The following is a 13,101-nucleotide window of genomic DNA, read 5'->3' as shown; positions in this document are numbered from 1 at the left end:
GTCCTGGATTATGCTACGCGGAACCCTAAAGAAATGCCTCTGCCAAGTGTGTCTCTAAGGACCTGATCCATATCTTCTCTCGAACCGGGCTGCCAAAGGAGATACTGACGGACCAAGGGACCCCTTCATGTCGAAGGTCATGCAAGAGTTGTGAAAGAGCCTGCAAATTTCCCAGCTCAGAACCTCAGTGTACCATCCCCAGACTGACGGGCTGGTGGAGAGGTTTAACAAAACCTTGAAGGTTATGCTGAAGAAAGCAGTGGAGAAGGACCACCGAGATAGGGACTGTCTACTTCCTTACCTGTTGTTCTCCATCCGGGAAGTTCCCCAAGCTTCCACTGACTTCCCCCCTTTTGAACAGCTCTACTGACGACATCCTCAAGGACTTCTGGATGTGGTGAAGGAATCCTGGGAGGCTGAAACCACCCCCTATATAAGCGTGGTAGAGCATGTCACCTAGATGCAAGAGAGGATTGCTGCTGTGATGCCCATTGTGAAGGAACACCTCCTCAAAGCTCAGGAAGCCCAGTCCAGGGTGTATAATAGGTCAGCCAGGGTAAGACAGTTAAACCCAGGGGATCGAGTACTTGTACTGGTGCCCATGGTGGAAACCAAATTCCTGGCCAAGTGGCAAGGCCCCTATGAGGTCGTGGAGAAAGTTGGTGAAGTCAACTACAAAGTCCACCAACCGGGGAAGCGGAAGCTCTACCAGGTGTACCACGTGAACGTGATCAAACCGTGGCAGGACAGAGAACCTGTGGAACCTCCTTGTTTGCTGGCCAAGTCCGATGTCGGTGCATAGGATGTTAAGGTGGCAGACACCTTGTCTTGCTCGCAGAAGCAGCAGTGTTGAGAGTTGCTACAGCGTAACAGAGACCTGTTTTCAGAACTTCCAGGTTGTATGAAGGTCATAGAGCATGACGTCCTGACGAAGCCTCATGTCCGGGTCAACTTGAAGCCCCACCGGATTCCCAAAGCATGCTGAGGTGATCTCCAAGGAGGTGAAGCGGATACTGAGCTTGGGTGTCATCGAGGAATCAAAGAGTGGTTGGTCAAGTCCAATAGTCCTAGTGCCAAAACTAAATGGGGAATGGCGAATTTGCAATGACTATCGGAAGCTGAACGAGGTTTCTAAGACCGATGCCCCGGGTTGATGAATTAATTGAGAGGCTAGGGCCAGCTCGATACATTACTACCCTCGACCTCACAAAAGGGTATTGGCAAATTCCCATGTCCCAAAGCGCCAAAGAGAAGACTTCCTTTTGAACACCAGATGGATGTTTCCAATATACAAGAATCTTTGATGCTCTACTGAAGGCGGGGTTTTCCATTAACCCGAAAAAGTGCACTTTGTGAATAGAGGAAGCGATTTACTTGGGCTATGTCATAGGCAGTGGCAAAATAAAGCCCCAGATAAACAAAGTTGAGGCGATCCAGGGCTGGCCACAACCCCTCTAGAAGAAACCGGTTACGGCGTTCCTGGGCATTGTGGGATACTACCGCTGGTTCATCCCGAACTTCGCCATGGTAGCCACCTCTCTGACAGACCTCCTTAGAGGGACAAAATCGGCTATGGCTAAGTGGTCTCCAGAAGCTGAGACGGCCTTCCAGTAAGTGAAGCTAGCCCTGTGTAAACAGCCGGTGCTGATAGCACCAGATTTCTCCAAGGAGTTTGTGGTCCAGACGGACGTGTGGGATGTTGGGTTGGGAGCTGTCTTGTCCCAAGAAGTGAACAGAGAAGAGCACCCCATAATGTATCTCAGCCAAAAGTTGTCATCCTGTGAGAAAAATTACAACAAAGTGGAGAAGGAGTGTTTAGCCATCAAATGGTCGTTGGACACCCTAAGGTACTACCTTTTGGGCAAGAAGTTCAGACTGGTGTCAGACCATGCCCCCCTGAAGTAGATGAGGGAGAAAAAAGGGAACAATACCTGAGGGACCAGGTGGTTCCTAGCCCTTCAGGATTTTAACTTTCATGTGGAGCATAGGTCAGAAAAACTGCATGGCAATGCTGATGCTCTGTCAAGCATCTACTGTCTGTTAGCAGAAGGTGCCAAGCCTCCCGACTTTGGGCAGAGGGGGAGGGTATGTAAGATGGCCGCCGGACAAGTCCTTGAGGGGAGATATGTGTCATCACAGTTGATAGCTGCGGTGATATGAACTCGGCAGCATGCTCCAGCACATATAGTGCTGAGAGAGTTATTTGGCTATTCCATTGCCGGGTTTTACCAGCGGTCATAAGAGATGGGTGGGAATGACTGCTCACATATCCCCACCTCAGGGGCATGGTTTGGCTGATAAAATGGAGGCCAGTTGCCTCATTCAGTGTCTGTGGCTGGAGGTGTAGAGACCTCCCATGTGTGTGTTTCTGAAGACACTGACCTGTGCGGGTGGATCCAGTGCTATATGGACTTAGTTATCTGTTACTTTGTGCCGGAAAAGGCTGTTCATTTGTTTTTTTCCTATCCAGAGCAGTTTATGCAGTTTTGATAAATGTGCTTGTACATTTCATCAATACTGCTTCCTGTGCCTACCTCAACCGCCACTGAGTGAGTACAAATCTCTACAACATACAACCTGACATCAGTGTTGTAAGTACTCATTGCATAATAGTCTTCCTGAGTTGATTTCATGTTATGGTATTTCCTCTTATGTATGTGACTGTCCCAAGTCCGGTACCTTTTTCTGCCGGCAACTATTGTGCCTAGATTTAGCCATCCACTCTGTGTTAGGTCATAGCTGATTTAATTTATGCAACCATATGGCGGACTCCATTTTTGTACTTACCTGCTGCTATTTTCTGCTGTTCTGTATGGCTGAATAGTCTATTTCGTTGCGCTATGCACTTTAGTTAGTCTCTATGCTCCCTACACTTTGCGTAACAGTTTCTGTTTTTTAATCTGTTGTTGTGTTACATGTAACTTTAATATAAATCATTTTAGGATTATACTCTGTGAGCTTTGTCGCTCTTTCTGTTGTGTTATTACATTTTATTTTATTAGTTAATATCATCCTTGGTTGTATTAGTTTGGGCATTTGTGTAATACATACCATAATTGGTATCTCTGCATTCACAAATGTCCAATCTATCAAAATATAAAAAGAATTAATCCAATCGGTAAATGGCGTAATGAGAAAAAAATAAAAATCAGAATGACGTTTTTTTTGGCCGCGGCAATATTGCATTAACCCCTTAGTGACAAAGCCAATTTGCAGCTTAATGACCGGGCCAATTTGTACAATTCTGACCACTGTCGCTTTATGAGGTTATAACTCTGGAACGCTTTAACAGATCCCGCTGATTCTGAGATTGTTTTTTCGTGACATATTGTTGTTCATGACAGTGATAAAATTTCTTTGATATGACTTGCGTCTTTTTATGAAAAAAAACGGAAATTTGACAAAAAATTTTAAAATGTCACAATTTTCAAACTTTTAATTTTATGCCCTTAAATCAGAGAGTGATGTCACACAAAATACTTAATAAATAACATTTTCCGCATGTTTACTTTACATCGGCACAATTTTGGAGACAAAATTTTTTTTTGTTAGGAAGTTATAAGGGTTAAAAGTTGACCAGCGATTTCTCATTTTTATAAGAAAATTTACGAAACCATTTTTTTTAGGCCCCACCTCACATTTAAAGTCACTTTGAGGGGTCTATATGGCAGAAAATACCCAAAAGTGACACCATTCTAAAAACTGCACCCCTCAAGCTACTCAAAACTACATTCAAGAAGATTATTAACCCTACAGGAGCAGAAGCAACGAGGAAGAAAAAATTAACATTTAACTTTTTTTATGAACATTTTACTTCAGAATCAATTTTTTTTTATTTTCACAAGTGTTAAAAGAGAAAATGAACCACAAAATTTGTTGTGCAATTTCTCCTGAATACACCGATACCCCATATGTAGGGGTAAACCACTGTTTGGACGCACGGCAGAGCTCGGAAGGAGCGCTGTTTGACTTTTTCAATGCAGAATTGGCTGTAATTGAGATCAGACGCCATGTCACGTTTGGAGAGCCCCTGATGTGCCCAAACAGTGAAAATACCCCACAAGTGACACCATTTTGGAAACTAGACCCCTTAAGGAACTTATCTAGATGTGTGGGGAGAACTTTGAACCTCCAAGTGTTTCACAGAAGTTTATAACGCAGAGCCGTGAAAATAAATAATCTTTTTGTTTTCCACAAAAATGATCTTTTCACCCCCAAATTTTTTACTTTCACAAGGGTAACAGGAGAAACTGGACCACAAAAGTTGTTGTGCAATTTGTCCTGAGTACTCTGATACCCCATATGTGGGGGGAACAGCTGTTTGGGCGCATGGCAGCGCTCGGAAGGGAAGGAGCGCATTTTGGAATGCAGATTTTGATGGAATGGTCTGCGGGCATCATGTTGCGTTTGCAGAGCCCCTGATGTGCCTAAACAGTAGAAACCCCCCACGAGTGACCCCATTTTGGAAACTAGACCCCCAAGGAACTTATGCAGAGGTGTTGAGAGAGCTTTGAACCCCCAAGTGTTTCACTAAAGTTTATAATGCAGAGCCGTGAAAATAAAAAATAATTTTTTTACACAAATGATTTTTTAGCCCCTGATTTTTTATTTTCCCCAAGGTAACAGGAGAAATTATATCCCCAAAGTTGTTGTGTAATTTGTCCTGAGTGCGCTGATGCCCCATATGTGGGAGTAAACCACTGTTTTCACGCACAGCAGAGCTCAGAAGGGAGGGAACTCCGTTTGAATTTTTGAACGCAAACTTGGCTGGAGTCAATGGTGACGCAATGTTGCGTTTGGAGAGCCTCTGATGTGCCTAAACAGTGGAAATCACCCAATTCTAACTCCAACCCGAACCCCAACACACCCCTAACCCTAATCTCAACCCTAACCACAACCCTAACCCCAACACACCCCTAACCCTAACTTTAGCCCAACTCACTTTAGCCTAACCCTAATGGGAAAATGGAAATAAACACATTTTCTTTATTTTATTATTTTATTTTTCCCTAACTAAGGGGTGATAAAGGGGGGGGGTCATTTACTATTTTTTTTATTTTGATCACTGTTTTAGGGTCTATCACAGTGACTAAAATGAACCAATAGGAAAAATCTTCCTATTGTTGCCGGGTGCCGGCCAGCAGATCTCGGCGTTCGCACTGTGCATGCGCCCTCCATTTTCTTACCGGAAGAAGACGCAGCCCGCCGGTGGGGGAAGCCAGGAGAGCCTGGGACGCCCGGAGGTAATGGGGGGATCGAGAACCCTATTTCTCTCTCCTCTGATGTGCAATCACATGAGAGGAGAGAGAAATTATATGGCACATCAGCTTTTCTTTTTTGCGGTCGCCGTTATACTGTTAATAACGGCGATCGCAACACCGCGGTCGGTAAAAACTGACCCGAATCATGTTCTCCGGGGTCTCGGCTACCTCTGGCAGCTGAGACCCCAGAGAAATTCCGACTCTGGGTGGTGCTCTAAACTTTTTCCACAGCGTCGTGAATTTACGGCTCTGTGGTTTAAGTACCCTTAACTGCCGCCGTTAAAAGGCGTATCGGCGGCCGTTAAGGGGTTATAATGCAGTAAGAGGCAAATATAACATAACATAATGGTATCAATAAAAATGTCAGCTCAGAGTGCAAAAAATAAATCCTCCACCAGCCCCAGATCCCAAAAAATTAGAAAGTTACGGGTCTAGTAAAATGGCGACAAAAGTGAATTTTTTTTTTCTTAGAAATTTCCAAAAATTTTTTCACCACTTAAATAAAAAAATATACATGATTGGTATCTGCGAACTTGTACTGACCTAGAGAATCATACTATGAGGTTAGTTTTACCATATAGAGAATATGGTAAATTAAAAATCCAAAAAACAAAGTTTTTTTTTCAATTTCAACGCACTTGGAATTTTTTCCCCGCTTCCCAGTACATCACATGATAAAATGAATAATGTCATTCTAAAGTGCAACTTGTCCCACAAAAAACAAACCCTCAGAACCTGATACCAGCTCGTGTCCTTGAAGTTTTGGCACATTTCGGTCAAAAAGCAACTTTGTGTTACTAATTTACCGTATGGACATTGGAGAATAATTTGTTTTTGATCTGGATAGAATTCTTAGTTTGCAGTTGACGCAGTCACAGTTATCAGTGTAAGGCTGTGTGCCCACGTTGCGTTTTTTAAGCGTTTCCGCAGCGCTTTTAGACAAGCGTTTCTGCTGCGGAATCGCTTAAGAAAAGCATCAAATGTAATAGAATGGAAAATGCACATGTTGTGCTAATGGTGCGTTTTTTTTCTGCTCCGGAAACGCATAGCGGAAAAAAACACAGCATGTTCATTAATTGTGCGGAATCGCATGCGCATACATACACTGTAATTGCAAAAACGCATAGGAAAACGCATGTCAAAACGCTTGATAATCGCGTCAAAAACGCGTGTCAAAAAGCGCATGCGTTTTCCCTGGCAAGGGCATGCGTTTCTGCTCAGGAAAAAAACGCTTGAAAACCGCTACGTGGGCACACAGCCTAAGGCCGGGGTCACACTAACCAACGCAAAATACGGTCCGAAGTTTACAGGCGTAATACAGAGAAATGTCCCCTAAACAGTGCTCCGTATGTCATCCGTAAGCAAGGTGTGGTCGCCTATTTTGCGCATGTCACCATCCGTATGTAATTCGTATGCTGAGATTTTCTCGCAGGCTTGCAAAATGGACATATAATGGAGTCCTATGACACATGTCATTGAGACACACACACATATATATATATATATATATTTATATTTCACAGCGTTCTTCATAGCAGAATAGCCGCTAATTAAATTGCTGGCTTCTATCAAATTTGGGAGGTGTAGGTGTTAATTTAAGGGGTTAATTCGTTGTAAAAAATGTGTGGGCTCCCGCGGTAATTTGTCAATGCGGGAGCCCACACATTTTATTACAACAAATTATCCCCTTAAATTAACACCTACACGTCCCAAATTTTACACATCAACCCTCATCTAATTACTAATGAAAGACATATAAAAAAAAAACATGAAATGATATGATTTACTGTATGTAACCATGTGTCATTTCATGTCGGGTTGGGGAATGATTTGATAGAAGCCGGCAATTTAATTAGCAGCTATTCTGCTGTGAAGAACTCTGTGAAATATAAATATATATATATGTGCGTCTCAATTACATGTATATATATATATGTATTCTATGTGTATATATCTATTCTTTCGTTTCTTTATTAAACCTGTCAGTGTGAGTTTACTGTATCGCGCACTGAATTGCCGGCTTTGCTAAAATACACCTGGTGCGTATTTCTCGCAAGTCACATGTGTGGTCCGTGTGTAATCCGTATTTTTTGCGCACCCATAGACTCTCCCATATTCCTCTGTAGTGTGACCCCGGCCTAAAGTATTAATCAGTATGAGATACTGTCAGTTTTCTTTTCATTACCTAAAAGACCGACCACCTCTACCGTCTAGCTTGTAAGCTCTTTGCTGAAGCTGGCTAGGATTAGGAGGCAGCAGTGCGCTGCAGCGATCCTGGCAGCTTCAACACAGTGCTTACAAGCTGAAAAGAAAGAGCTGGTAAGCACTGTGCACGTTCTGCTGTCTAGAAGCGGTAGTCGGTCTCCAGGGCAACCAACTATAAGTAAAAGAAAAGCAGTCTGACAATGCCCATTTACAACACTAGCAGTAACCCTTTAAGAACTAATTTCATATATTAACTGATATATTGTGTCTCGATCCTCTCACCGTAGTGCCCTGCTCCGTGTCCGCCTCCTGCTTTGCTTCGTTACACTGACTCTCATCGGTTGCATATTCTTTTATATATTTCACATCTAAAATACACAATATAGAATTGGTTACAATTTTTTTTTTCGTCTCTCTTGATGACCCAACACATCTGTATATCTGATGGACAAACCTGTCAATTACATTGTATGTGGTGTAATACATAATCTCCCCTGTAGAGGTGCTGTGGGGGAATTGAGCACTGGCTACAGGTTTAACAGCAAGTACCAGGTAACTGCTGGTGGTCTCAATGATCAGTCACTTATCAGGGACAATACATGGACCCAACATTCATTCTCAAAATTCTAAATTCCGGGGTAAAATCTGTATTCCGTGAAGATCGATTGTTACATTACTGAGATATTAGATGACAGTTGGTGCTAATAAGATTATATGCAGTGGGGAGGAGCTCTGCCTCTAGCTCCTCCTTTCCACTACATAGAATCTTATCAGCACTAACTTCCATCTCCGATCTCTGAATACAGATTTTACCCTTGAATTGACAATTTCGCAGAGAAAGAAGCATTTTTTTCTGATAATATTTATTACAAGATTTCTTATTTTTATCTGTACTAATGATTTATTAAATAAAAATGATGCTGTGGAGACATGGGGTTCAGTAAGTGCCCTAGCTCGCTAGCCAAAACCACATGGGCCAGGGCTCATCCCACCAAATGCCCGCTCTCCTTTTACTGTGGGCATACTAGTCAGACAACACAGAGTGAGGGTAAAAAAGTGTGATAATACTTTGTTGAACCACAAAACAGGCAAATAACACATAGAAAAGCCTTAGCAAAATACCCAAAATGGTGCAAAATTAGAGTTTCACCCTTCCACTGACTTGCCGGGATTAAAACCAGCTGCGACTTCCAGGGCCGACTTCCCACACCTGTGGCACGCACAGAGCGGAGGTAACGACAAGCTTAGGAAGCTGACAGTCCATTGCGTACGAGGCCAGGTGACCGGAGGGTCACAACCTGGCTTCTCCGAACATCTCCGTGGAGCCAGGTGACCGATGGGTCTCAACTTTGGATTTTCAAAACCTATCCATGGGCCTCAGGTGACTGGTGGGTCCAAATCCTTACTATCCCAAACGTATCCATGGGTTCTGTGATGGTCAATTTAGCAGATCTGTATTCTTTCAGCAGGGGCCGTGGTCCCCTAAGCTGGCATCTGCAGAATGTCACATCTGTGTCCCTCGTGATGGAACCATGAACACTCTCCATGATGTAGAGTGTTCATGACTGTGGATTTGTAAAGAGTCTCTAGTACTTTGGATCTCTTGGATGTCTTGTTACAGAGGCATATTGTCACGCACAGTGAGGGAAAAACAAGTGTAACATAAAGGGAAACGGGGAAGGGGGCCCAGACACTAGGGAAGGGATTTGGAGACCCCTAGGCTAGAGCAAATCTCTCCCTAGAACTCCTACCGAGTCCCTATATTGGTTCCTCACCAATCGCCGAGCCGGAACCTGAGGCCCTGAATCTCCCTGGGGACTAGTCCTGAATAGGGAACGGGAGGGAGATGCGCGCTAGGCAGTCTCCGCTAAACTTAAGATGGTAAGGTGAGACAAACAGGGGAACTCTTAGCTGAATTGCCAGATACAGACACCAAACTGGAGCACTCTGAGAAGGTCCCACTCTCTAGCAAGCAGAAGTGGAAATGAAGCTATTACCCACACTGGGTCACAGCTGAGCCACTCTCTAAATAGATGCAAACTTCTCAGGGCAGGAGGAGGTCGACGCTGGGTCCTAGAGGCAGATGGTTCAGGGAGCAGTCTGTATGGACAGGCGCTCACAGGGTCGGCGTCAACACCTGGGCAAATGCCGGGCCCTGGCGAGACGAGGGGGGCCACGCCCACTCATGCTATCTGGGAAAAGAGCGACCAGAATGGTGACCGGTCTGCAAACCCTGTCTTATGAGGAAAGGTTGCAGGATTTGGGAATGTTTAGTTTGCAAAAGAGAAGACTGAGAGGAGACTTAATAGCTGTCTACAAATATCTAAAGGGCTGTCACATTGTAGAAGGATCAACTTTATTCTCATTTGCACAAGGAAAGACTAGAAGCAATGGGATGAAACTGAATGGGAGGAGACACAGATTAGATATTAGAAAAAACTTTTTGACAGTTAGAGTGATCAATGAGTGGAACAAGCTGCCACGAGAAGTGGTGAGTTCTCCTTCAATGGAAGTCTTCACACAGAGGCTGGACAGACATCTGACTGGGATGATTTAGCGAATCCTGCTTTGAGCAGGGGGTTGGACCAGATGGCCCAGGAGGTCCCTTCCAACTCTACGATTCTATGATTCTATGATACCCGCGCCGCCGCCACGCCCCCATGTGCCAACCCCATCCTCACCCTGCCAGAGACCCCCACCGGCCACCACAGCCCTGATAAATCCCAGCAATGACATAGCTCCTGCTGGGCTTCTCTGCAGCACAGGACCTGCGATGAGGTCACAGGAGGGGAGGAGTCAGGGGTCACATGATCAGGGCCCTCAGTGTATGCAGGACTTGGCTGTGCTGGTTGTCATGCTGCTGGATGAGGTGAAGTTTATTATGTGTTGGGTCAGGAGGGGTTTACAGGGTGGATGTAGCAGAGCTGTGTGTACGAGGTCTGGGGAGCAGAGGTGTGGGGAGCAGAGCAGCATGTGTACGAGGTGTAAGGAGCAGAGCCATGAGTGTACGAGGTGTACGGAGCGGAGCCGCGTGTACGAGGTGTATGGAGTGAAGCCGCGTGTGTACGAGGTGTACGGAGCGGAGCCGTTTGTGTACGAGGTGTACGGAGCGGAGCCGTGTGTGTACGAGGTGTATGGAGCGGAGCCGCGTGTGTATGAGGTGTACGGAGCGGAGCCGCGTGTGTATGAGGTGTACGGAGCGGAGCCGCGTGTGTATGAGGTGTACGGAGCGGAGCCGCGTGTGTATGAGGTGTATGGAGCGGAGCCGCATGTGTACGAGGTGTACGGAGCGGAGCCGCGTGTGTACGAGGTGTACGGAGCGGAGCCGCGTGTGTACGAGGTGTACGAAGCGGAGCCGTGTGTGTACGAGGTGTACCGAGCGGAGCCGCTTGTGTACGAGGTGAGCGGAGCCGCGTGTGTACGAGGTGCACGGAGCGGAGCCGCGTGTGTACGAGGTGTACGGAGCGGAGCCGCGTGTGTACGAGGTGTACGGAGCGGAGCCGCGTGTGTACGAGGTGTACGGAGCAGAGCCGCGTGTGTACGAGGTGTACGGAGCGGAGCCATGTGTGTATGAGGTGTACGGAGGGGAGCCATGTGTGTACGAGGTCAGGTGTATGGAGCGGAGCCGCGTGTGTATGAGGTGTACGGAGCGAAGCCCTGTGTGTATGAGGTGTACGGAGTGGAGCCATGTGAGTATGAGGTGTACGGAGCGGAGCCATGTGTGTACGAGGTCAGGTGTATGGAGCGGAGCCGCGTGTGTATGAGGTGTACGGAGCGGAGCCCTGTGTGTACGAGGTGTACGGAGTGGAGCCGCGTGTGTACGGAGTGGAGCCGCGTGTGTACGAGGTGTACGGAGTGGAGCCGCGTGTGTACAAGGTGTACAGAGCGGAGCCATGTGTGTACGAGGTGTACAGAGCGGAGCCATGTGTGTATGAGGTGTACGGAGCGGAGCCCTGTGTGTATGAGGTGTATGGAGCGGAGCCCTGTGTGTACGAGGTGTACGGAGCGGAGCCCTGTGTGTTTGAGGTGTACGGAGCGGAGCCATGTGTGTACAAGATCAGGTGTATGGACCGGAGCAGCATGTGTACGAGGTGTACGGAGCGGAGCTCTGTGTGTATGAGGTGTGGGGAGCAGAGCCGTTTGTGTACGGAGCGGAGCCGCGTGTGTACGAGGTGTACAGAGCGGAGCCGCGTGTGTACGAGGTGTACAGAGCGGAGCCGCGTGTGTAAGAGGTGTACGGAGCGGAGCCATGTGTGTACGAGGTGTACGGAGCGGAGCCGCGTGTGTACGAGGTGTACGGAGCGGAGCCATGTGTGTACGAGGTGTACGGAGCGGAGCCGCGTGTGTACGAGGTGTGGGGAGTGGAGCAGTGTGTGTACGAGGTGTACGGAGCGGAGCCGCGTGTGTAAAAGGTGTGGGGAGCAGAGCCGTGTGTGTACGAGGTGTACGGAGCAGAGCCGCGTGTGTACGAAGTGTGGGGAGCGGAAGTGTGGGGAGCGGAGCAGCATGTGTACGAGGTGTACGGAGCGGAGCCGTGTGTGTAAAAGGTGTGGGGAGCAGAGCCGTGTGTGTACGAGGTGTACGGAGCGGAGCCATGTGTGTACGAGGTGTACGGAGCGGAGCCGCGTGTGTACAAGGTGTACGGAGCAGAGCCATGTGTGTACGAGGTGTACGGAGCGGAGCCGCGTGTGTACGAGGTGTGGGGAGTGGAGCAGTGTGTGTACGAGGTGTACGGAGCGGAGCCGCGTGTGTAAAAGGTGTGGGGAGCAGAGCCGTGTGTGTACGAGGTGTACGGAGCAGAGCCGCGTGTGTACGAAGTGTGGGGAGCGGAAGTGTGGGGAGCGGAGCAGCATGTGTACGAGGTGTACGGAGCGGAGCCGTGTGTGTAAAAGGTGTGGGGAGCAGAGCCGTTTGTGTACGAGGTGTACAGAGCGGAGCCGTGTGTGTACGAGGTGTATGGAGCGGAGCCGCGTGTGTATGAGGTGTACGGAGCGGAGCCGCGTGTGTATGAGGTGTACGGAGCGGAGCCGCGTGTGTATGAGGTGTACGGAGCGGAGCCGCGTGTGTATGAGGTGTATGGAGCGGAGCCGCATGTGTACGAGGTGTACGGAGCGGAGCCGCGTGTGTACGAGGTGTACGGAGCGGAGCCGCGTGTGTACAAGGTGTACGAAGCGGAGCCGTGTGTGTACGAGGTGTACCGAGCGGAGCCGCTTGTGTACGAGGTGAGCGGAGCCGCGTGTGTACGAGGTGTACGGAGCGGAGCCGCGTGTGTACGAGGTGTACGGAGCGGAGCCGCGTGTGTACGAGGTGTACGGAGCGGAGCCGCGTGTGTACGAGGTGTACGGAGCGGAGCCATGTGTGTATGAGGTGTACGGAGGGGAGCCATGTGTGTACGAGGTCAGGTGTATGGAGCGGAGCCGCGTGTGTATGAGGTGTACGGAGCGAAGCCCTGTGTGTATGAGGTGTACGGAGTGGAGCCATGTGAGTATGAGGTGTACGGAGCGGAGCCATGTGTGTACGAGGTCAGGTGTATGGAGCGGAGCCGCGTGTGTATGAGGTGTACGGAGCGGAGCCCTGTGTGTACGAGGTGTACGGAGTGGAGCCGCGTGTGTACGGAGTGGAGCCGCGTGTGTAC

The 13,101-nt window shown here is 47.9% G+C and overlaps 1 protein-coding gene across 1 annotated transcript in view; it reads right to left on the bottom strand.

Annotated features, from left to right (window-relative positions):
• LOC141050731 (uncharacterized) overlaps nucleotides 1–13,101 on the bottom strand; it is a 107,675-nt gene that overhangs the window by 76,012 nt on the left and 18,562 nt on the right. The window contains exon 2 of the mRNA XM_073547341.1: nucleotides 7,749–7,834. Coding sequence (XP_073403442.1) covers nucleotides 7,749–7,834 — 86 coding nt within the window. The remainder of the gene's footprint in view (nucleotides 1–7,748; nucleotides 7,835–13,101) is intronic.

The sequence above is a fragment of the Dendrobates tinctorius genome, unplaced genomic scaffold, assembly GCF_039654945.1.
Source record: "Dendrobates tinctorius isolate UK_male_01 unplaced genomic scaffold, ASM3965494v1 ptg000152l, whole genome shotgun sequence".
Lineage (NCBI taxonomy): Eukaryota > Metazoa > Chordata > Amphibia > Anura > Dendrobatidae > Dendrobates > Dendrobates tinctorius.
The sequence above is the reverse complement of the archived record's forward strand: the minus strand, read 5'-3'. Positions and strand labels throughout refer to the sequence as shown.